The sequence below is a fragment of the Nymphalis io genome, chromosome 10, assembly GCF_905147045.1.
Source record: "Nymphalis io chromosome 10, ilAglIoxx1.1, whole genome shotgun sequence".
Lineage (NCBI taxonomy): Eukaryota > Metazoa > Arthropoda > Insecta > Lepidoptera > Nymphalidae > Nymphalis > Nymphalis io.
The window spans coordinates 2,937,588-2,963,563 of record NC_065897.1 but is presented as its reverse complement, the minus strand read 5'-3'; the positions used below and the strand labels follow the sequence as shown (position 1 = coordinate 2,963,563).

The 25,976-nt window shown below is 35.2% G+C and overlaps 1 protein-coding gene across 7 annotated transcripts; it reads left to right on the top strand.

Annotated features, from left to right (window-relative positions):
• The first annotated feature begins 153 nt into the window (after nucleotides 1–153).
• Nucleotides 154–25,907, top strand: LOC126771309 (reticulon-3-B). Of its 7 annotated transcripts, none has more exons than XM_050491133.1 (7): nucleotides 154–1,204; nucleotides 8,614–8,649; nucleotides 21,446–21,653; nucleotides 22,766–22,867; nucleotides 23,317–23,423; nucleotides 24,768–24,873; nucleotides 25,652–25,907. In XM_050491133.1, exons 1-7 carry the CDS (start codon nucleotides 487–489, stop codon nucleotides 25,704–25,706), a joined length of 1,332 nt encoding a protein of 443 aa, XP_050347090.1. In that variant the 5' UTR covers nucleotides 154–486; the 3' UTR covers nucleotides 25,707–25,907. The 7 variants fall into 7 exon arrangements, with proteins under 7 accessions (XP_050347090.1, XP_050347091.1, XP_050347094.1 ...); XM_050491137.1 differs by lacking the exon at nucleotides 154–1,204 and adding an exon at nucleotides 2,500–2,741; XM_050491135.1 differs by lacking the exon at nucleotides 154–1,204 and adding an exon at nucleotides 8,329–8,528.
• Nucleotides 25,908–25,976: the final 69 nt, after the last annotated feature.

The window sequence follows — 25,976 nt, the reverse complement described above, 5'->3', positions numbered from 1 at the left end:
CAATAGGTTCATCGAGTCCGACGAATGATATCAAAGGAACTGTCGGTAAAACAGTTATACGACAAAAACTTGTCAATAATTTTAACATTTTCTTACTTTCTTACTGTTTTTCCAAGATCAGCCACGGTTACACACATATTAGGAGCTCCAACTTAAAACTATTTTACTTTACATAGTAACTCAACTTTTACAAATATATATATATTTTGTGTTTTTATAATATTATTTTATTATAATTTACCGGCAAATTGCCGCCCCCGTTTCATTGGACGGGCTGGGTCGAATGCGATGAGTAATACCGTTTGTCGTGCTGAGTGACGTCGTGCAGCGGCAGCCGGCAAGCGGCGCGCAGAGTGCAGACCTCAGTTCGACACGGCGAGGAGGCACGGCAAGACCCCCTCTTCAACTATTCCTACCCTAGATTGTGCTACCGCACCCACTATCGATCACTTTCGTCTAGTCCTATTTTATTAATTGTACTTTAATATGGATAGTTCCGACAAAGTAATAGGAGGACTTGCGAGCGGGGATAGCGCGACCCCGGATGTCCTTACTTCCGAAGCAAACATGAAGCGCGACCAGGACTCCATGGACGACTTCGAACACTTGGATCGCGAGGGAAAACGGGACGACCATGAGGGATCTCCCATCCACGGCGCGCATGGTGCTGCTCGTCATGTAACGCAAAGCTTCCTTGACATGGAACGAGATGAATTTGTAGACACACCACGTGCACCTTCCGTCACCGAAAAGGCTGAGCATCTAGCAGACAAGTTCACTGACAGCGAATCTGACGCCGATACTGCTGGAGAGTCACCTTTACACCGACCTGAACCTCCGAAGCAGAGCGCACAGACCCCCGAGCCACCAGTTCCTGCAACCCATGACCCTACACCGACCCTAGCGCCTACTCATGCACCGTCACCGGTCCTACCACCCATGCCTACCGTCGAGACTAAATCCGAACTGGTTAAAGAAGTGGTTTCTCCGAAGCCTGTAGAACCTGAACTCGCGGACCCTAAGCCTCAACCTCCACCCCCCCAACCGAAGCCGGAACCTGAGCAGCCAAAACAGGAGCCTCCTAGTCCGAAACCAACTCCCGAGTCCAAGCCGGAACCAAAGCAGGAGCCAAAACCGGAGCCGCAACGAAACCCGACTGCACACGTGATCGAAGCTGAGGTCATCTTCTGCCAGATGGGACTCGGTAAGCATTTGATCCTTAATTTTTTAGTTAGTACGCTTATATATATAAAAAAAATTACGATTTTTAAGACCGAAGCGCGTTTGTGTTACGTCACGAGTAAAAGAGTCTAGATTTTTCCGCTTTTATTTTGGACAAGTGGAATCCATAGCGATCAAATGGTTCTCAAAAAAAAAATATGTATCTTTATTTGTGTGTGTTATCTAAATAATGGTTACGAGCCTGCACATTTTTTTTTGTATTTGCCGATCAATAAAACTACCTGAATGTAACAGATGGTTAACAATTTATGGCTATTTAAACTAGAGGCGTATAATTCACTTAAATATAATATATCGAGCCGAGTTATGTGTAAAATGTTCATCATATAGTTTTTAAAGACGACAGGAATTGTTATAAAATAATTGTCGCAAAAATCGGAAGTGCGAGGGGTAAGTGGGTGGAGGCGGCAAGGGAGAACGGCTGCAGAGGTGGCGGAGCTGGCGGAGCGGCAAGAGCGTTGACCGCTGCAGCGACCGCCGGCTAACGGCACCCGCTGAAAACCCACGCCTCTCACTCGCTGCACTCGAAAAGAAAGGATGCCCGATTAATCATCGCATCTAAACTGAAGCTCTAAAAGTAACACAAAGAAATTTCAGAAATCAACTTCCATATACGTGAGCAGTACTCAATTTTCAGTTTTACTTAATTACAAATGTTTTGTAATAAATTTTTTGATAAATATATCTTAAAAAGATTACCAGTTTTGACTAATATGGCGCAATTATAAATAAGTAGAGTTGTACGCGTTCAACTTAGAGTAGGTAATGAGCCTAGAGATTCGATGGCGCCCAACATAAGTGACCCAGTTTATAAATGCTTGCTCATATTCAACGTGCAAGGTGAAATCATTACGTGCATGAATTGAGTCACCGATAGAGGCAAAACGTATAAAAATCAGTTCGTGATTATTCGATATTTTATATCTGTTCGAAAAAAAATTATAATTCGCAAGGAAATCAGAGTGCGAAATCGTTCAAACATTATATCATTTACAAGAGAAAGATAACATGGCTGTTATCTTATCGTAGAGAATTCACTTTGACAACCGACTATACTATATGATAACACTTTCTATAGACTATAGCGAAACCTAAACACATTTTATAAACACGATGCAATCACAACTTCAGTACTAATGACAAACTAGACAAAATGCTTTCAGACTATAAAAAAAATAACATACATAGTTAGAATACAATTTTCAAAGCTTAGCTTAGTATATCAGAAGTTTTTAAGAAAAAAATGACGTATTGTTAATGATATGTATAACTATGATAGTAACGTTGCTAAATTTAGCAGCGATTCCGTAGCGCTAAGCGTTCAGCGCTCATAAGTAAAAAATCCCCTGTAGCGAGCTCACGTCGACCATTCGGCATTCACGAGTCCGACTATAATCGTGATCGCTTTTATATGACAAAACTGTGGAGTTGTGTAGTTTAATTTTCAGTGATATACTAGTGAGTTTTAAGAACCATGGGATCTGACAGCGATATCACACGTAAGTCCCACACTGTTACATATTCGCCTTCATTCAGACGTTGAATACTAGGTGGGTGGGTGGTATGAACTTTCAAAATATATATATTTCTGTAAATTATATTTGAATATTTCTAGTGAAAATGATGTCAGCTCTTAGTTATACATGATACATTCAAATTCTATGAATTAACAGATATTACGTCAGTCAATCCTATACGATATCATCAATTTCAAACTACTTCACTTTGTAATCTTTGCAAGTCGTATCGTATTCAAAATTAAATATCCTCAAAATATATTAATGGGTTCCGTTATTTGCGTCGAAACGTTTAAAAAATTTTTGCTGTGATACAAATCTATTCTCAATGTATTTGTATATAAAATAAATTTCATCTTATTTTTGTTCACGCACGTATCGGTCGACCGGCACGACCTTAACGACGATGCTGTATTTATATGGATGCATATTTTCGTTTAAGCATAATTTAAATAAATATTATTATTATTATTATAATTAAATTGTTTGATGTTAAGTAAATACCGATTCATAAATGAAAGTATACGACCTTATAAACGTTGCTTAGTGGCTGTTTTGTTAAAAACTGATTTCTCTCTTTTTGTCATTAATGATTTGACATTCAAAATAAGAAGACAGGATTGTTTAACTATTCACTCGTTAAATATCGTTTATAAGTAAGGCCGTTAATTAATTAATGCTAAATAGGTACCCACGACAAGGCATTGGTTGGTAGGAATTTTGTGAGTATCGATAGATCCATAAACAATTTGTTGAAGTTATTCTTTGTTAACTAATTTAAATTTATATATTTCATTTTCTTTTTCTAATACTTCAGCTTTAAATGGATACCTCTTTCATTTCATGGCTTTTATCTTTTTAAAAATATAAACTATAGATAATGAAATAGAGCCATCATGAGATGCTTAGTCTGTTCCGCGTGTTGAGTGTCACTTACGCGCAGCTTGAATACAATTGACCTAGTTCATATACACTTTTTACAAAATGTGACACTGCGCCCTTTGTGCTTCTTGTTCGCTGAGCTACGTCATTTTACGTCCTACTTTATTTACTCATGTTCAACTGTAATGCAACAAAGAGAGATTTAAGGGCTTGATTTATCATATTGTCTAAAGTTAAACTTTCACGAAAATGCAAATGTCGCTACTTTGAGCCTTTGCTTGCCACTTTTTCCTCATTTAGACTAAAAATGAATGTCTAAAATCTGCCTTTTAACAAGATTGAAATGAAATATGCTTAAACTAGGACTGTCATTCTTAATTTTACATTAATAAACACTTGAAAACCCAAAAGTAGCTACATTTTCCTTCGGGTTAGTGACAAAGGTTACGATGAACCTTAAGTTATCAACAAAAATGTTACTAAGAAAAGAAAATATTTCCAAACATAGAAAACGACAAATATTCCTGAGGAGACGTATCATATGTACATATAGTTTTTCATTTTTCATTTAATCTCAAGTATCTTTTGGATACGCTACAGGAAAATAGGGAGTTTTCGTTTGAATAAAATATATCCGAGAGGAATAGTTTGTGAAGTTCCTGTATGTCGGTAAAAGCCAGACATATTAGCAATAAAGTTGGCGGAGTCGGGTGAGGGCGGGGACTGGATCAATAATCCACTCGCGCTGCTCTACACAGACATTCTGTCTACTAGACGAACCCTTGACAACTATTTGCTATGCAAGTATCGCCTCGTTATCTACATACGCTCCTACTTGAATACATATATCAAAATTTGTACGAAATTCTTCATTTAATTACAAAAATTTAATGATCGAATAAATTGTAATAATTTTAGTGTATATGTACAAGTCAAATATGAATATATGTATATATGAATAAGACATAATAATAATTCTAATTATTATTCTTTTAAAGTTTTAATATAATTCTCTGTCAGATCGATCTTGCTCATAGAAGCCATTAAATAAAGGATTGGAAAGATAACGTTGGCGGACGAACAAATGAGTCATAGGGAAATTTTATTGACCCCTCATAGTTTGAAGGGGTCGGTTTGATAAAGCAATATGCTGGTATCTGCTTATTCTTTTTTGTATTAAATTGAAAGATATAAACTAAGTTTCTAAATTGAAGGTCTTTAGACGCAATTATACCTTTTCTTATATTGCCGAACGTTTTGTCACAGTTACAACTATCGTGATCATTGAGTGATCGTGAGTTTGACAGTCGTATCTAAAAACTGTCGAATATTTTTGCCGAAAAATAATATACATAACAAGTATCCAAGCAATGATAAAGTCAAGACCTGAATAATAATAGGTATATAAAATGGATAATACATATCGCGAAAGCTTTATTTTAGTTTAAAGCTTTCAGTAAAACCGGACCGTTCTAGAAGATTTTGATCTTGGTAAATTCACAAAGTGGGTCAGCTTTTAAAATTCTGTTTTATCTCAATACGAATGTTATTTCTAAAACACTAATTATATTAATTAATATATAATAACTAACTGTTTGAATCATTAATGTGTAATAATTTTACAACGCTAAGATGCATTAATATATTATTGTTTATAAACATATCGGCGCCCTCGTTACTAGTAATGTTCTCCAATCAATTATCTTATTTATTACTAGCTGCTGTGCCCCGCGGTTTTAGCCGCATTAAATTTGTATTGTTTAATTAAGTAAACGTTTAAGTTGCAATAACCTATGATAGGTCCGATCGATTTCGATGAAATAAATAAATGATTTGCATTTGTAATTTTTAGCCATTTTGAGGATTACTCTGGAAAAATAGTGACCGATTTTGGTTTTGCTGACTTGCTAATAGCTATATTAACTTTATTTTGATATGACAAACAATTTTATTTATTTGCTTAATTATGTACCATTAAAATTTCAATTAAATTTATAAAATAGATACTCAAGTCGATTGGTGCGGAGATTAATCTTCTTTAAAAGAAAATTTCCAGGTTATAAATACTTATGACGACACAATAGGATTTGTGTACTTTGTCTTTTAACATTATGCAAGCTCGGTACATAATCGGCGTCTAACGCGTCGCCGTGACTCATGGCGCTATACTGCTGACCTTATCCCCCGCAGTTTGTTAGCACTGCAACTCATGGACCAAACAAACGTAATAATATTATTGCTTATATCTGATATAAGCATTCAAGACATTTTAATATCTTATCCCAAATCAAAGGATCAGACTAAATTTCAAAATTATTAACGAATGCAACCAATTTTTAAACATAGGTGAGTAAAACTCGTAAATGTTGGCAAGTCTCCTCTCTTAACAAGGTTTGAATCTCATTCCACCATGCTGCCCCTATGTGGGTTGGTGGATTTACACGATCAATAGATACAAAGAATATCGATACAATTGTACCGAAATATCAATGTTTAGATTCACCTTCGTAATTAGTTTAACATTGATCGATGAATCACGTCAATTAAACGGTATTATATGAGATTGAGGTTACCAAGGTTAGCTGTCGAGTAAGGCGATCGATCATGAAGTAATGTTCCATTAAGAGTGCTTTACAGTCCACTTGGGCTTATGGTAATGATGCGTGCAGCGTGCCGTGTAGCATGTGGTGTGTGGTGTGCGGTGCAGGTGCGGTGACGTCACTGTCCGGGGCCGGTGCCGGAGCGCGGCGGCTCGCGACCGATTATTTTTAAACCGCCCTGTCTCCATCAAGCCCGTCACTGTTGCTGCACACAACGCTATATCGCTATTTGTTTGAAAATGCATTGTTTGATTAGTTGCTTTCAATCTATTTCGGGCTTGTTTTGTATTGTCATAAATCATGATTGGTTTTACAAACTTTCTTACCGAAAGAAAGAAAATAAATTAAATACAATCGGTTCTATTTGAAATTTGTATATTGTCCATATTATAGGAAATATCGGAAGATATATCAAAATACGACGCAATTAGACTATAAAGTAGTTATGCGCATTTATGAGGGGGACAATGAGTCACCTGGTGACGAGGCTATAGCCTACACAAACTGTACTTATGGCTTGTGCACTTACTACTTATTATCGATGTACTTAAACTGATCGTCGATCTTAAAAAACTCTACAATAATAATTTGGTCTTGTAAATTTCATAGCGCCAACGTCGACTATTTTTAAAAATTTTGATAACTTTGACGGACCGGTTGGCGTGGTTGGTAGATACTTGCCTTTCACGCTGAAGGTTGTGGGTTCGATTCCCACCCAGGACAGACATTTGTGTGCATGAACATGTCTGTTTGTCCCGGGTGTGGGTGTAATTATCTATATAAGTGTTTATTTACACAAGAAAAGTAGTATATGTTGTATATCAGTTGTCTGGTTTCCATAGTACAAGCTCTGCTTAGTTTGGGATCAGATGTTTAAAAAAAACCTTATATATCGAAATGTAGCTATCAAAAGTAAACCCTGATTGATAAATGTAATTAAAACGAAATAAAGATTTTTTACGCGTCGAATTAATTTGGGTAAAACTTTTCTACGGCTTTCTACGTTTCTGGTAGTCATTGATTCATAGATATTTAAAATTATACGTAGACTTTCGAGACAAAACCCTTGACATACGAATCAACTTTGGCGGTTAGCCTGGATGGTGTACCTGTTTTTAAGCTTTAACCATTTCGTTACCAAATCAAAAAAAGAAGACCCTAAAACAGTTCTTTTACTTGGTTTTGTGTTTTGTCATTATGTATACCTATATATTAATTTATCTCGTATAGATCCGTTAATTCTTAATGTAAAATGTAAAAATATTATATTTCTGTTTAATGAAGATTGGCCGTTTAGAAATTATTTAATGGGAGTCTGTGGTTTTTGTTTGAAGTTAAAACTGATTGCAGCAAATTTTTTTAAGGATACAACTGTCGATACAACGCTGCGGTATCCTTGAACTTGGCGAGTTTGGCGTCGTCATGTTCTCGTGTTAAATTTATCTCAAGGTCGATCCACAATTGTGTAGAACTTAGTTATTTGATGATTCACACCAATCATTGTCTTTTTTATATCGTACTGTGATTCGATGGTATTAGTTCTGATTCTTTTCTCTTTGGTCAACAAAAAAATAATCCAGTTTGGTCAACTGCATACAATAATAATTTTAAATTTTAATTCTCATGACTATGACAAGATTGCGTAAAGATGTTACAACGCACTGCAGCGTCTGAGATCACTGTTTGATAGAGATAAGAGGGTTTATTTTTTATGTCTGTGAATTACGAGTTATAGTATTAATATTACACTGAACTATCCTTAATAAGCAGGAAGTTTCTCATCTGTGCAACCTGTAACCTATGTTCCCGATAATACTGACTAATCATAACTGCATGATTTATGTAAGTGTTGTGTTCTCTATTTCTATAATATATTATTAATATTATTGATAATTTTTTTGAGGTGACGGGATAATTTCTGCTTGGTTTAGCTCTTTGAAAAGGCAATTTTTTCACAAGTAAAAAAATTAAATAAATTATGGTCAATAGTACAATAAAATTGGTAGCCTAAGGAATGTCAGCACTGCAAGCTTGCGTGAAGTATGGTGGTGGTGAGGTGATGCTGCATGCAAGGAGTGGAAGGTGCGCAGTGACGGTACTGATAGCGCGCATGCGCTGCCGGCGGGAGACTGTGGAGGGAGGGGGCGTTGCGCCGCGGCTGCCAGTATCGACGCGAGTGTCGGGCGCGGCGCGCGCTCAGTCCGCCGCTTCCAGATTAATTCCAATATTACGTAAAGTATCACCATGGCGGATTCCGGGCCCTCCCTCTGCAGCGTTCTCGACCCACGTAAGTGTCGGTGCAGGCTTCGCTTCGCCCGCTTGTCTCTCTCTCTGTCGCGACTAACCCGCTAACGCGCAGCCCTCTCTTGCAGATGCTTGGTTCGACCCTCAAAGGCTACACCCTGAAGGTGAGTGAAGGCGGGCGACTAGCTGATATAAGCCAAAGTGCGAACAGAACGGGGTGCATCTCGACCGCAGTTCGCCCGGATACTGTGGCACCGAGGGTGCTTCGCGAATTTCGACGGGTGACTGTGTGACCGCTGTGTAGCACAGTGTTGTGAGCTCGGTGTTAACTTCGCTGCGACAATATGACTGTAATAGCAATCGATAAGTGTCGGTGAGTCCTGGCGGGCGGACCGTCGCTCACCATGCCGCGCTCCACCTGACACCACTACTCACAATTTCACAATCGACCTCAGACAATAATAATACCTGTCAGACACGACGTGACTGTTCTAATTGTATCACTAACTTCACTGTCATTTGTTGCTCGTCACCGTGATCACTGATTAATTAATCGTCGCTGTATCTGACATAGACAAAGCACGCTAGATTTATACTGTTCTGCATCTTCATGTTACTTACATGCTCTAATCATTCAATAACAATGTGAATGTGCCTTTATATCTTACATATTTTCATTGTTAATACTAAAATATATATATAATGTAGAATGAGCAGTTTAGATTTGTTTTCGAAACGGCAAAAGTTACTAGGACGAATGTAGAAATGTATAATGAGCCTTGATAACTACTTATCATCGAATCGACCAAAATTTTTTTAGCATGTTGCTAGGGAAATTGGAATGTTAGCTATGTGGGTAGGCCCTTGATTTTTTCTTGTACGTTTGAGGTAGATATGTGGCGAGACATAAAGTCGCAGCCGGCTGCCCGTCAGCTCAGCGCATGCCATCTGCCAAGATGAAATTAGCAACATTCTCAACGACATTGTACTTATGGTTTTAATCGTATTGGGCCTGTGATTATTGGTTGATAATGACCTCTTATCTCTTTTATTCGTAATTCATACTTTTACACATTTGATTACTAATAAGTAGCTTAATTTATTTTTTGATAAATATATATTTTATCAAAAAAAAATTCGGATTTTTAATTGGAATTGATATTCGTAAATCAGTTTAGTGTAGGCGTATTACTTATTAGATGAGATCAGATTAGATGGTGTTATCGTGTTTGTCAGCTAGACTTTTTTTATATCATTCGATGGATGCTTCGTTGCTTCGTTAGAAGGTAAAGCAACCGTTTCGTTTTTCGGCTTCCTCCATCATGGAAACATGATATATTAACTCGGTAAATGCGTTTTGTACAATATATGTCAGTAAAGGAACAATGTAAGGCTCATTATCCTTTGTCGTATTTTTTGTAGCGCAACAGTGACATTATTGTATTTCTTATATCGTAATACGATCCATATTATGTTCGATGCGATGTTTTTTATCGCACATTATTCTTTTCGATTGTCAGAAAGAAAAAGGACGTATGTAGCAATCTTTGAAACAAGAACAATTGAATAATAAATTGAATAATATCTTAAGCTATTTTTATAATAAATTAAACAAGGACTTGTGTGATCGCAGGATTATTATCTATATGTGGGTAAAACTAGTTATTATATATAAATAGGTTCAATCATAAACTATTTACTAAGGTAAACTTTAGTGACCATAAACAAAAAAATATGATAGAAAAGGCTCTGATAGTCACTAATTATTAATGAATCCATTACGATTTAAAAAATTATATAAAAGTAGATTATAACAAACGTAATAAAATATAATACTTCATTACAATGCTCATCATTGTAATGAAGTACTTACATCATCTTGACTTTTTTTTATAGAATAGGAAGGCGGATCATATGGACCACCTGATGGTAAGTGGTCACCAACGTCCATAGACATTGGCATTGTAAGAAATGTTAACCATCGCTTACATCTCCAATGCGCCAACAACCTTAGGAACTGAGATGTTATGTCCCTTGTGCCTGTAATTACACTGGGTCACTCACCCTCCAAACAGGAACACAACAATACCAAGTATTGCTATTTTGTGGTAGACTATCTGATGTGTTGGTGGTACCCAAATGAGCTTGAACAAAGCCCTAACACCAGTAAATTGTACCATTGTTACATTATTTTAAATTTATTTTTCGAAATAACGCATTCGTATGTAATATCGACTTTATTAATCAATGACCAAAGGTTGAAAAAGTGAATCACAATAATATACAAAATAAAAATGATTCAATTTCTTTCTTATTTATGTAAATATAAAATGGAAAATTTTAATAATATACGTACAATAATATATTTTTAAAATTCTCGCCTGAAATTATTGAATGAAGATGTACCTGCTCTTAATTTATTGTTTGCTTTTACTTTCACTGTGTACTTCGACAGTACAAAAATTAAGGCAAAGTAAATATTTCAAAAGCAAAAAATATAATTTTGTCTTTAAATATTTAAACACTGTATCTCGAGGCGTATATTCTACATAACTTTTGACCAATACGATGAATGGCTTTTATCTTAATAACCCTGTGATGTTCGTCCTATAAATGGACTGTAGGGTATAAAGAACAAATCATCGCGTAGTGCAATCATTTTCGCTACATCTGATTGCACTGCAAGGCTATTTGCATTATCTATACCGTTATTATATACCTTGTCCATCGTACTATTATAATTTTAATTAAGCATGTCTTTAAGTGGGCAAGTGTTGTCGCTTTAGAACTTTAGCAAGTGGTTCAATATGAGGTCAAGGTCACTGTTAAGGGCAAACATGCAATAGATGCCACAAGAAGTAAATAAAAACATTATTTATTTCAATTAACCTAAAAAGGTCTTATTAGGAATTTATAAGTTAAAAAAGGTAATTGGTCGTCGGATATAAAATTGTGATTGTGTCCAACAAACCGTAACCACAAATTCAATTATATATATTTTTTGGTTGCCTGACATTTAAAAGGATTATAAGTGAAGCAAAAACATATTCATAGTTTTTTCAGTACATAATTGAAATAATTGTAATGTTCAATTATCTTACAATTTTTGCCTTTGTAATTTTTTTAATCTTGTAAATCTTATCCACATATTTATAAGATCTATAATCGTATACAGTTCTCAAATAGATAACGTTTAGCGGGCCTAAAGTGTGTTGCAGATGGGCCACTTCCCGCTTGTCGGCCATCGTTCGCTAAATTATTGAAACGTAAACATACATTCAGATATCGTCTAGCATAATCGGCGATAATCAAGCCAGTGGACATGCTACAAATCAATTGACGAATTCTTCCGTAGAAAACATCGAAAAAGTGTAGAAATTAAATAAGTATTTGACATGTCACGTGGCCAAATATGTACGAAAGGCGACAGAAATCGTTTCGTCTCAAATCGAATTTGTTCAACACACATGTCCAGTTGTTGCAAGAATCGCTCTCTGCTGGTAGTCACAGAAAATTCCATAATTATCTTGGTAGACTTTTGATCTAGGTAGGTACTTATGCGTGATTATTCTTGATTTGTGACATTGTGTTAAATATTGAGAGTTGATTTCTAAACTTTAGCACAGGAAGATATATTTATGCCAATATTTAATAAAATTAATGGAAAAATTAACTACAAAAAACAAAATTCTATCATGACATCGACCTCATTATTGATAAATTAAAACATATACGAATAAATTTAAGCTGATTGCGGACATTGGAATAATAAAAACCTAAACACTGCGTCCGAAATAATTGAATATTGGTCTCCAAAGTAGGTACGTCGATAAAACGGGGCAGACCAAATCGTCCACCGACCAATTTTATGTTTATTTGTCTTGGCATACTCGAAAAAGGACACTAAACCGGTCAATCAAGCGAAAACATATAAAATATTTATTTATATCTTAAACTAATTTAATATATTTAATAAATACAAATATAGAAAATATTGTATTTGCTTTAATAAAAATATAATCGGTTTCAGAACGTTGTATTGTTTGGTAATAAAGTTAAAAAAAATAGTTTTCCCGCGCTTATATAAAAAAACAGAACTAAACGACTGTCATCGAATTAACAATATATGATATTTTGTTTTAATTAAATTTATAAAGATCTCGTATATTTATTATATTATAAAGATAATATAATTAATTACTTCTACTGGTGTATTTATTAAACGACTAATGACGAAAATAATTACAACGAAACTGCCACATTATCTTTATCTAAAGACAATTTGTGTGCGTCAGAATGACTGCATAAAGTGGCAGAACAGCGTTAAAATATCACGAGTATTAAATTACCTATTAGTACTTTTTATACCTTTGTTTTGATCTATATTAATAAAATAGCAATTTATTTAAAAATGGCCGCTCATTCTGATGTCAAGATGACCGGCCATTTTTAAGGCAAAAAATAAAGATTTCAATAGCAAATAAGAAATTGAATAGAGGCGGAACTACACATGACGCGTACGTATACTTTAACTGGCATGTCTGTGTCTAGCAAGCAAGGAGATTGCAAAACACTTAATTTACTAGCATGTAATAAGAGGTATGAGACGCGGGAGCTGCAGAATCGGTACGTGTAAACGTTCGCGACAGCTTCCCTCTTCTCTTATTTTTTCCCTCATTAATTTAGCCAAACACTCCGTTGCTAGTAGCGACATGAAATTATGTATTTGTACTCTATTTAGCGTGGGACTGGCTCATACTACTCAAGTTTGTGTATACTTCTTGCAAGTAAAAGACATTCAAGGAAGCAAATGCATACACAGCGTGCTAGTTACTTGCTCATGCCGTTAACTAGCATGCAAACTGCGACTCCGTCTTACAGACATGTGATGTGTATCATCGCCTTTAGTTTTAATTATTCTAGACAAAATTATTATTAATACTTTATTTTTATATCATATTTGTTAAATGTTTTCAATAGTATCAAATAGATATCGAATGCTATAATATTTCAATGCTGAAGTGCCACTGTACAGACATTGTGATGACAATTTTACGAGGAAGTTCGTAATTTTAAATAAGTACAATTTGTCTTAGTCATTATTACTATGCAAACAGATAATATTATAATATGTTATTACGTTTTGATAGTTTTAAGACGAAGTATATAAATGTAAATAAATAAAAAAATATAATGTGTTATATTCTTTCATACGTCAGATCCATTTTAATTATTTTACTTAATATAACTATCCTCTGGAAGTGTAGTTCCGTAAAACACAAGGTATTGCTTATCATCCCAATAGACCACTCACAGGAAGGACGAGCGCCTTATAAGAAGTAGCCGCTTTTATTAGGAAAGAAAGTAATATCATCATCACCCCGGTGGGGGGGCTTTGTAATAAGCCCCACCTGGGTGGGTTTTACACACCCGTAATTTTTCAACTGTCAAACATCAATATTATTTCATAAAGCTATATTCCGTTTGTAAAGGTTATGTCAGCTTAAGAAGGTGAAGGGTACGCGGTGATGACTTACTTTTATTAAACAGAGTCGCTCGTCCACTTTTCTGGAACAAATAGAAAACATATCACAGCTATATACTTTCTAGCATATTTGTATAACAATTGGCAGTAGTTGATAACGTTACAAATTAGGTATGTGTACATTTAATATCTTACTGACTTTTGTACGGACACACTTATCAATAACTACCAGTAAATAAACTATAGAACGTTACATATTGGTCATTATATAAACCGCTTAAATGTTATTTAAAGATGCTGTATAAATTAGTACCAGTAGATATTTAATTGATGGCAGGAGAGGAATTGTCGATATTGGAGTACCTAGATATCCATGAAATATAATTTGCAAAAAATTTAAATGTACCTTTGACAAAAAAATTGTATCATTAACTATTCATATTTATTAAAATACTAAAAACAAATTTGGTTTTTAAATCCAATGTGGTAATAATTGTGTTAAATTATTTATTCAGACATTTGTCGTTTTTAAAAAGATATATTGTTTAGAAAGTGAAGTTAGAGTCGTAATAAAGAATTTAGGAAATTACTGACCTATATTTTTCCATCAGAATGCCGATGCCGAGTGCCGGATGACGAAAATATGTATTTTATGTATATATTTTTAACTATAATTTTTGTTCTAGGTAACCAATTTGTTCAGAAATGCAAATATGCTTGTATACAACATGACGGGTTTAATTTTATTTTTGAAATAATTGTGAGCCTGAATCCGTACGTGTGGCGTGTTCTGTCACAGCGGGACATTATAGATTTTTTTCATGACGAGGTCAGTGGGACGCGTAGTTAACAAATTTCCATTCGAAACGGGACGGTATCGTCACGTTATACGAATACTAGTCGAAGCTAGCTAGCAGCGAGTCCCGGCGGAGCAGACTAGGCATTCGGAAGCTAACTGAATGATATTTATACCTCGCTCGCACGCCTCCCATTGTATTTCTGTTCCTACAGCTTACATTTTGACTGTTCGCGTCGCATCGCCGTCAGTTTCTACTATAGAGTGCTTAATTCGACTACTGCTATTTCGGTCTTTTGAAATCTTCTTGACGACATTTTCTTTTGCGAAAATTACATTAATTGTTGTGTTGTTTATTCTCTTTGTTGTCCATAATGTTAATATAGAAACTTCACGTTCTATCTCGATCAGTTGTAATTTGTCAATATCATTCTTAGGGTCCGTTCACACAGACCGGCTCGGAGAGGAGAGCAGATTTTTATCACGTTGGAAACAGTGTTTTGAGTGATTGTAGTAAAGTTTATTTTTGCATTTGCACCTTTTTTGTCATTAAAAATGCCTGAACGCGCTTCGTGTGAAGTAATAAAAGGAGCCGACCGGCTCCGCTTGCGTGCTCTTTCTCGCTCGCACCCGCTTTCAGATCTCTTCCAGCCGGTCGATGTGAAATAGTTGGCGGCTCCGCTCCGGCCAATTCCAAGCGTATACGACCCGGTCTGTGTGAAAAGAAAAAAGCAGGCCGATGCTCTCCGAGCCGGTCTGTGTGAACGGACCCTTAATGTTTGGAATACGTGGATTTCCGCCGTAGATCGCGGTTTCAACAGTTTTCATGTGACTTATTTGTGTCTGTAATTCATCTTTTGCTCAATGTTGATGCAAGATATCGAAACGTACACGTGTCGGATTAATTCAACATATGTATTTATCCATATGTGTGGATAAGTTTCAAAATTTTTCGTTAAGATGAAAATAGATTTTTTAACAATTAAACAGTGGGAGTATGAATTATGTAGAATTAAATGAAATATGCAAATGAATTTTAAAACTAATGCTGTTGTTAAGTCTAGAACAATAGTATAATAGTCTTCAGTATTATTAAATGCTTTGCAGTTAATACATTAAGCGCAGTAAAGCGGTTTTGTGCTGTCGACTGCATCGCCAGATGTATCGATCGGTTCAATTCCGCTGTTGACACCACGCTTACTGAACACGGCCTTTTGAATCAGCTTTCAGTTAGTTTCCTATTCCGGCTGGCATTCATACGAATATATTTTTTGTTTAAAATTTCTTAAGCCGTGCCGTTATAATTAAACATTTCTGTTTAGATCAATGCAACACTATTCACAACTGAGATAGAAGCAGATTAATGAGTCTTTAACGGTTAAAGATATTTTAATGAAATGTAGCTGATGTAATATTAACTTGAATTATAAACTTTTACATATTCTACTTATTCGTTTCGACAAACAACAGACAGATAATGTCAAGTGCTTCTTTATACAAATCGTCTGGTTGGTTGTGATAGTTAAATAATATTTATAGCTAACTTTTAATTTGAATATGTATTATCTTCCGCGATAAAAAATTTATGCGATTTTTTTTTATTTATATATTTCCAATATTTTCCCTATATTAGTTACTTAGATTACATCTAATTTTATTTAATTAGAAATTTAAGAATTACTCAGAACGTCTAGTTAAAAAGTTAATCTTTTTAACTAGACGTTCTGGGTAAAGTTCGCAGCTGGGTAAATGGTATCTTCTCCTCTTAAAGAACATCCTCTTAAGGCTGACAGCTTATTCCATTACAATGTTTTAGTGCCAGTTAGTGAATACTTATATGTGTTCTCCTAGAACTTTTATCCGATACACGTGTATCGTTATGTAACCTTCATATACAAGTTTTCTCACGGTTTTTTCAATCTTTTAAAAAAAGCCCGAAAATAATATCTAAAATATGTGATTCTTACTAGATTTGAACCTGCGGTTTTCAGTAAAGAACCATCACTCGGCCATCACAGTTCAACCGAAAGACCATCTCAGTTCCTATCAAATTACAAGACGGTTCGATCATTAAATAAATTAAGATAAACTAATTATATACTAATAAACATTATCAATTATCAAACGTTTTGAGGTCATTGGAATAGTAGTTAATTTCAATTAAATTATTATTATGATGTAATAAATGACTTACCTGTCACGCATTTACCTCTAATATCTTAGAGTATAAATTCCGAATTCATTTCGTAACTATCTCTTTAGAAGCAACATTTGTTTATAATCTGCATTGAAATTAATGAGTAAGTTTTTTAATTAATGTGTTATTATTAAAAATAATACAATTTATAATTGTATCTTGTACAAATAATGCACCGTATATCATGCATTATTTTTAACTGTTTGTTTATAATATCAAAACGGTTATCAGTCATTAATATAAATATTGTTTTGTCTTATTACATTATGTACTAAAATAATTGCAATTTCTTAAATATATACCATATATGAACGAACGGGCAAGGAATATTAAGGTCACGTCGAGTTAAATAAAATTTAGATAAAGTTTATTCCACACGATATCATTTCATTAACAGTTCTGTGTAAATTGTCTGTTATCAGATTTAACGTACACACGATGTTCACTTCGATCCTGTATTACTTTGTTTGTACTCTACCTAACCCTGTCTATAAAATACAGCGGCTTTGACCGTTCCACTCGATGAGGCGTTTGAAGATGATTGTCGTCTGCGTAAAATACGCCTAGCTGTTTATTTTGGCAACGATGCACACACATGTGATTGATTGCGACAACCGAATGAAGCCAACTTGTGCTCGATTAATGTATTCTTCGTTTTTCATTTTGTTTAATTTTATTCTCGGTGATGATTATAACTAGGTACACGCAAATTAAAAGTAAATTATTTATTTTAATATAAACAGTAAAAAATGTATTTATGTATATTAACTTAGTAATCGCAGCAGTTTTGATTACAACGTTTTTTATATAATTTTATTTTATCTGTGATTTATGTATATCATTATGTACTCGCTGTATGTTTTACATTATTTTCGTCGAGTTGGCAGAATGCCACTTGACCTACGCCACTCTGACTCCAACATTAATAACAATGCCATTTCTCGTGAGTGCAGTAGGTATTTTAAAATACTTCCAGGATTACTTTCGATTTCCGTACGTAACGATCAAGTTCACAACAGAACTGGTTTATGTTCATGAAACTTTCGACGGTCAACGCACAACTTGTGTTAACAAGTTTCAAAGCGCAGCGAAGGAGCGCTTCATTCATAAGGCGCATGTGTTCACTTGAGAACAAAACAAAAGATAATAATGTGATTTAAAACATTTTTATTTCTCTATTTTATAAAATTCACATTTCAGGGAAGACTATTTATTTCTTAATTGTTTTCAATTAAAAACCACGATATATTTCCTTTGGGCATTATTCTTGTGTAACTGAGACAAAATATACAAAACCTTTTTAATAGGATATTTTATAATCCTTTAAATGGTGTATGAACTTTTTTGACGTAGAACCACTTAGAAAAGAGTCCGATGAGTTGCCTGGCCTGTAAATACAATATCTTCTCGTACAAAGGGAATTGACTTGATCGGACAAATTTTTTTTTTTTTTTTATAGAATAGGAAGTAGGACGAGCATATGGGCCACCTGATGGTAAGTGGTCACCAAACGCCCTTAGACATTGGCATTGTAAGAAATGTCAACCATCGCTTATAGCCAATGCGCCACCAACCTTGGGAACTAAGATTTTATGTCCCTTGTGCCTGTAATTACACTGGCTCACTCACCCTTCAAACCGGAACACAACAATATCAAGTATTGCTGTTTTGCGGTAGAATATCTGATGAGTGGGTGGTACCTACCCAGACGGGCTTGCACAAAGCCCTACCACCAGTAAATTATATAAATTATATATCGGTGTACAATTAAGTAACTTTCTAAAGTACGTGGCTCGAAAATACTACATGAAATAAAAAAATCTTATGTAATAAGTTATATTTATTATAAAACAAATAAAGCCTCTCCAATACATAATTTTCAAGTGAATTTAATTAACAGTTAGTCTTTAGATTGCATGACAAACATAGAAGAATGTTAATGTTGAAGTTAATTTTTGGAGATAATTTTATAAAAAAGTATTTAGGCTGCCAAAACAAAACTGGACAAAATGTCGGGATTTTGGCTTTATTATCAAAAGAAATAAATATCTATTCTATTATAAGTTTAAAAAACTTTATTTATGAAATGAATAGGCTACAACATTATTGAGAAATAACGCATTTAATTACACTTAAGTTTTAGGTTGCCTCATGTATTTTTTTAAATACTAAGTCCGTAAATTTGGACTTTTAGTTTAAAAAAGGATTATAAATTCAAACAATTTACAATTTATTTTAAATTATTATTTCGTGTAGAAATTTCCGAGGAGCTATTCGTCGGGACGGCTTTGTTGGGAGTCGGTAGATCATGTAAAATGTTGGGAGAATCCAGATGAATCCCGAACATCTGACAGCCCTACATACATCACGATACATTAATAATAAATATGTTATCCATTTATACCTGTCTACGGAATTTCAATATATCAGCAATTCAATATATACATATATTATCTATAATAAAAAAAAAACTTTATCTAAAACATAGTTTTACGTTTATTGAATGTTTTTATCTTTCATCCTAAAATGTAAATGTCTGTAATTTTTGAGTAAATAATGATTTAATTATTTTAGCGGACTAGACTAATTTTATATTATTTTATAGTTGGACGTTATCTCATTTCATTTTGTCGGGAGAAGTCGTTGACCTTGTGGCTGTTATGGAAGTCAGACATCATGGCTCTGACTCATAGAGATTTTCGATCAAGTCATTGTAATATTTATAACCATCGCTTAATTTGAAATTGTCGATGTTTCGTTCCGACCAAATTGATCGAGAGAAATTCAGTTATCGATATTATCGTTATATTTCTTCGCTGACCTTAGATAATACCCGCAAAATGATAAAGTAGCGACGATGTTGACTTATGCTTGCTCTTATATCAATTTTTATTTCAACTTTTCTCGTCATCGTTTTAAAATATTTCATTTCTCGTCGACTTAATTTCAAACGCAGTCACAATTTTAATTAAGTATTCGGTAAGCGTATGCGTTTGTATTTACGATGTTGATATGATCGATACCATCACCGCTCTTTCTTTATCGTGCGACTAAGATAGAGATGGAGAGTCTGTCCGTGTAGAGCACGACGGCATGGGCCGCACAGCGAGTAGGTGACGTGTGTAGAAAGGTAGCGGCGTGGCACGGCGGCCGGTGCCATGTGCGCCGCGGAACCTCAGCGCTCGTCCACTCTGCCGCAATGGCGCGTCCTAGGCAGTCGTCCCGTCACGCCGCGCAGTACGCTGACCTCCCGCCCCGTGGACCAGGTACACCCTTATCGTTCTATTAATAAGGCTTCAAATTATAAATGAGAATAGTGTTGGAATCCTGTTGGATGGCACTGGGTGCAGTAGTGTGTGATCGAACGGGTTGTGAACGTGGAACTTGCGAAGCCTCAGCCTGTTAACGTGGACAACACAACATATTGTTTTAATGTAATGGCATTTTAAAAGTTTCGGATTTACTTATCGTATACAGTAGTTTTTTTAGGTAATTCTTGTTGTTATTTATTTCGATACTTTCATTCAGGTTCAAAGTTAAATACGCATTTCTTGAAAGAAATTTAACTCGCTCATGTCGACTAACGGTCGGGTGACAAATTAGTGGTATAAGTAAACAATATATCTTATTCCGAAACAGGTTCGGACGGTGAATGTGAAAATATATTTTTATATATATGGAAGTCAACTTAATTTTTCATTCTATTATTCTATCTCACGATCAGTGAAACTAAGGTAATATAAGCCTTGTATTATGGTGTCGTATGGTGGCTTTTTATATTTTTTTTATACTTTTAAATACTTTCGTGAGCTATCATAATGTTGAGTATTATATTTTTGTAATCGTAGTGTTGTATCGCATTTTATAATCTAGTTATTATTTTTCTTTTTTTGCTTCGGCTGTCATTGTTTACTGATAAAAAAAATTGAACACATTCCGTTTTTGAATTTAAAAAATGTATTTGACTTTGGATACATGTTTTTTTTTAAAACATCGCTATATATATTTACTTTATAACTAATTCTCTTGTCATGAATACGGCATGCGTGGGGGTAACCAGAGTTCGAAAGACAAGCATACGTTCCGCTCTAATAGTTATCTCCAAAGAACATTCTATTGTCGCCTGGTATGAAAGTAATAAGTGATTTAAATAGAAATTTGACTTGTATTATTCGCTTTCATTCATAATTCATTTTCAAATATTGTACCGCAATCGTCAAATACGCATTCTAATATATATTTTTTAATTTAATTTGAATATAGAACTGACTTTATTTTATCTTAATTCATTGATTGCAAACAATCGACCTTAATCAACAATAACTGACAGTCGACAAAGACTGACAAAGACTTCTGTATGTGATGCGGTTTCGATATCGAACTTCTTACGAAACAAAACGTTTTTAAATAAAGAGGACTAGTAATTTTTATGTAAGATTTTGAAGTAAATTTCTAAGAGATGGTTACTTATCGCGTTTCCAGTGGAGTCTCTGATCTACTGGCGGTCGGCGGCACGGTCGGGCGCGGCGCTGGGCGCTGGCCTGGCGCTTCTCGTGGCCCTCGCTTGCTGCTCCGTCGTCTCCGTGCTGGCCTACAGCTCGCTGCTGGCACTATCAGCCGCTGTCGCCTTCCGCATCTACAAGAACGTCCTGCAAGCCGTGCAAAAGACTAACGAAGGACATCCCTTTAAGTGAGTATATAAATAGCATCGAACGTTATAAACGAACGCGAAAATATGGAAACCGGTTCGAACTCTGGTATGTTAATTCTCGTGTGATATTAAATTTATAACTGAATACTCGTCACATTAAACTAAAAATAAGTTTTAATCAAAAGATTAATATAGCTAGAGCTAATATATATTTATTTTTATCTAGAAAATGTAAGTTTGTTGTAAGTGGATTAACGATAAATCCAACTGTAATGTCGATTATACTTTGTTACATAATGCCTAATACCTTGGAATAGTTCGGTCTTGTGTACAAAGTGATGGAGCAAACACCTGTGTTTAATCAGTATGTAGTTAAAAGCTCGGATCCACTCGTTAAATTTATTTTACTTAGCGGACTACGATTGTACGATTATCGAACTATGATTTAAAAATAATAAATTTGAATCACCTCACTTATTTTGCATACAAATAAGTCCTTCTGTCTAACGTCATCTGATTTATTGCTGCACATTCAGTTCAAAATACTCTCTCTATCTCTCTCTAGGTCGCTTTCTTTAATATTAATATTTTTTCTGAGTAACCTAACCAATTATCTTTCCCATCAGAGCGGGTCACGCCTAAATGTGTTTGTATTGAAAACCAAATGAATGCTTATAATTATAATCAAATAATTTGCACAGTATTGGAGAAATTAGCTTAAAAATATCTTCAAATATTATACAATATCGCTTTGTATAAAAAACTGGCCTTTTTGTTAATATTGGGTTATTTTGATAGTTTTATAAGTATAATGCGATACGTAACTTTAAAGTTGGATTGTTTCACTTAAAATAAGATACTCGATACTCGTACGCCGACTTTATAAGTAATAACATGCATTTATTTAGATGAAAACTATACAATTACTATATAGATGACGGTATTCGTTTATTTTCATGCAGGTTATATCATATATTGAAGATCACGATTCCATATAAAAAGTGCTTGTAAAAGCCGTCTTTAATTATGATAATTTAGTTTAGTTGAATGTGACTAGGTCTTAATTTATAAACGCGATATAATCAAGGCGTCAGAACGAGGCAGTGGTATATAAGAGCACACATTATGAAGAATCTACTGCATATTTCCAGATGGCTGCTCGAGAAAGACATCAGCGTGCCGGCGGAGCGCGCGCAGTCGCTGGCCGCCGCCGCCACCGCGCACCTCAACGCCGCGCTCGCGGAGCTGCGCAGGTACGGGCGCCGCTCGCGTAGCGTTACACCTCATGTTTACTACCCTCGCGTACAATACTGTTTAAATATATAATAATGTTGTATCATCAGGGTGGTAGGGCTTAGTGTTATCCCGTCTGGACCACCCACTCATCACATGTTTTACCACCAAACAGCAATACTTACCTAATTATACTTATCGTTGTTTTCCGGTTTGAAGGGTAAAAAAGCCAGTGTAAGCAAAGGGAAAACCTTAAGTTCCCAAGGTTGGTGGCGTATTGGCGATGTTTTGACAGTTAATATTTCTTAAACTGCCAATGTCTATGAGTACCCATATACCAGTACCCATGTACCAATAGGCCCACCTACCTATTTAAAATTAAAAACAAAAAGAAGCATATATGAAGGTTACAAATATATATGTGTTCGAAATTTCGAGTTGATACAAACAAGTAACTGTCGCTTTACAGATTGTTCCTCGTTGAGGACTTGGTGGACTCGCTCAAGTTCGGCGTGCTTCTGTGGTGCCTCACATATGTGGGCGCTTGCTTCAATGGCATTACGCTTATCATACTCGGTGAGATATCGATTTAATACGTACCTTGGAGATGTTTACTATTAGTATGATATTTGTCCTGCTGAAGAGATGCTATTCAAAAGAGATTGCATCGTAGGTACCTAATATTATCATTAATAATAAGTATAAACTTGTGTGCCTCTGTCACTCGACTAAACAGTGATAGTAATTCTTTGCGGGATTTCAATGTTGTTTATATAACATACCATGATATATAAAGACATTATAATTTTACGTTTTATAGATTTGTTGACGTGCTTGCACAAAGCTCTACATATGTGAAGGTATCACATAGGTAGAGCTTTGTGCAAGCTCGTCTGGGTAACCACCACCCATTCAACAGATATTCTATCGCAAAACAGCAGTACTTGGTATTGTTGTGTTCCTGTTTAAAGGGCGTGTGACCCAGTGTAATTACACGCACAAGGGACCTAATATTTTAGTTCCCAAGGTTGGTGGCGCATTGGCGATGTAAGCGATGGTTAACATTTCTTACAATGCAATGTCTATAGGCCTTGGTGACCACTTACCATCAGGTGGCCCATATGCTCGTCCGCCTACCTATTCTATAAAAATAGCTATCTATTAATAAAAATAGTAGGAGTATTGTTTTGTATTTGAGATTTGTATTATTATTTCAATGTCAATATTTTCATTATTTATACTGACGACCTTATATAGGGCGAAAAGCAGAACAAACTTTTTTTTATTCTAGACATAAGTTTAACATTGATATACGCATTCATATTATCGCCTTACAATGTGCACTTAGTTACGAAAAACGAACAAACCGGACATTTAAATATTGGACCGAGAACTTCCGTTTAAAGCCGTACATGTTCAACTACATCCGATCACCTGGCATGTTTAGTTACGAGGCACAAATTTCGGTGTCGAAGTAATCGATAGCGTATTGAGAATATAAGCAATAACAGATGTGGCCATGTTGTGTGGCAAAATTATATATTATGTCGCTATCATAACGACTGTTAGCCGATGGTGACTTTATATTTCGTCGTATTACATTGTATTTATAGATTTTAAATTTTGCAAATATTTATGATAGGTGGTATTTTTATAAATCTTTCAATTTAAACTCGATAATATTATTCGTTTAGTATTTTTCAAATACGTTTTTCAAATTAAAATGCACATATCATTTTACAATTTGTCATGCAAAACTCGTTCTATGGTTGATTCGGACGAAGTCAAATAAAAAGACCGTTTATATTTTCGTTAATGTAATATTTCGATTTACATTTTAGCCCGGTAGTTGTACCAAAGGGTACCCCTGGATTGCTGTTTACATGATGTCATCGTAACTGTCCACATGTCCTTGTGCAGGTTGGATAGCGCTGTTCACGTTGCCGAAGGCGTATGAGATGAACAAGCCGCAGGTGGACGCCAACCTCGAGCTGGCGCGCGCCAAGATCAACGAGATCTCCGCCAAGTACGTAGCGTATTCCAGGGAACGTTTAATATTATATCCTACGGTAGATAATTCTCTGTCGAAAGGTGAGTGACCCTGTCTAAGGGCACAGGCACGAGGGACATTACATTTATGTTTCCATGTATGACAGCGCAGTGATGATAAAAATATAATTTTTAACGCGGCTCATTGTCTTGTCTGCCTTTCTAATAATAATAAAACTGTAAACTTTTATATATCTTTAGTTTTACTCCCCTCTTTTGCAATTATATTTAAAACCGTCTCCCAATGCGATATTTGACTGAGGTCATACTCTTTTTGAGGAGAAGGTTTGGAGCTTATTCCACCACGCTGCCCCAATGCGGGTTGGTGGAATACACATGTGGCAGAATTTTGATTAAATTAGACACATGCAGGTTTCCTCACGATGTTTTCCTTCACCGAAAAGCACGAGATGAATTATAAACAGAAATTAAGCACATGAAAATTCAGAAGTGCTTGCCCGGGTTTGAACCCACGTTCATCGGTTAAGATTCACGCGTTCTTACCACTGGGCCATCTCGGCCTATAAACCTTCTCCTCAAAAAGGGAGAGGAGGCCTTAACCCAGCAGTGGGACATTTACAGGCTGTTACTTACTTACATACTCTTTTCCCCTCTTTCCGTTTACTCTTTCCGTTCTTAAAAGATGACTTCGTGAGAATATAAGATTAGCATTATTATTAGATATTAACATAATCTTGTACTGTTTATTTGTTTATATATTTTTCAAGTTTTTAATGTCGTGTGTCTCGTGTCAGGGTGCGGGCGGCCGTGCCTCTGGGCAGGAAGGTGGAGAGCGAGAAGGACAAGTAGAGTGTGCGAGCGAGAGGGCACACCTACAGCCAACACGCAGTTCTTTTAGCGCCGGAGTTTCACTCACTGTTTGTTATATTTATTATTATTGTATTTAATAAAGATACACCTACTTTATGTGTAAAGCTTTATGAGACGAGTCATGCGGAGATTATTGTATTTGCTTTTTGAAATTTTAAATTAAAATAACTGTCGAACCAATTTGAGTTTTATTCTAATAAAATAGCTGGAATTCCCTTAAAACTTTGTACAGATTAACTATTTTTTTGT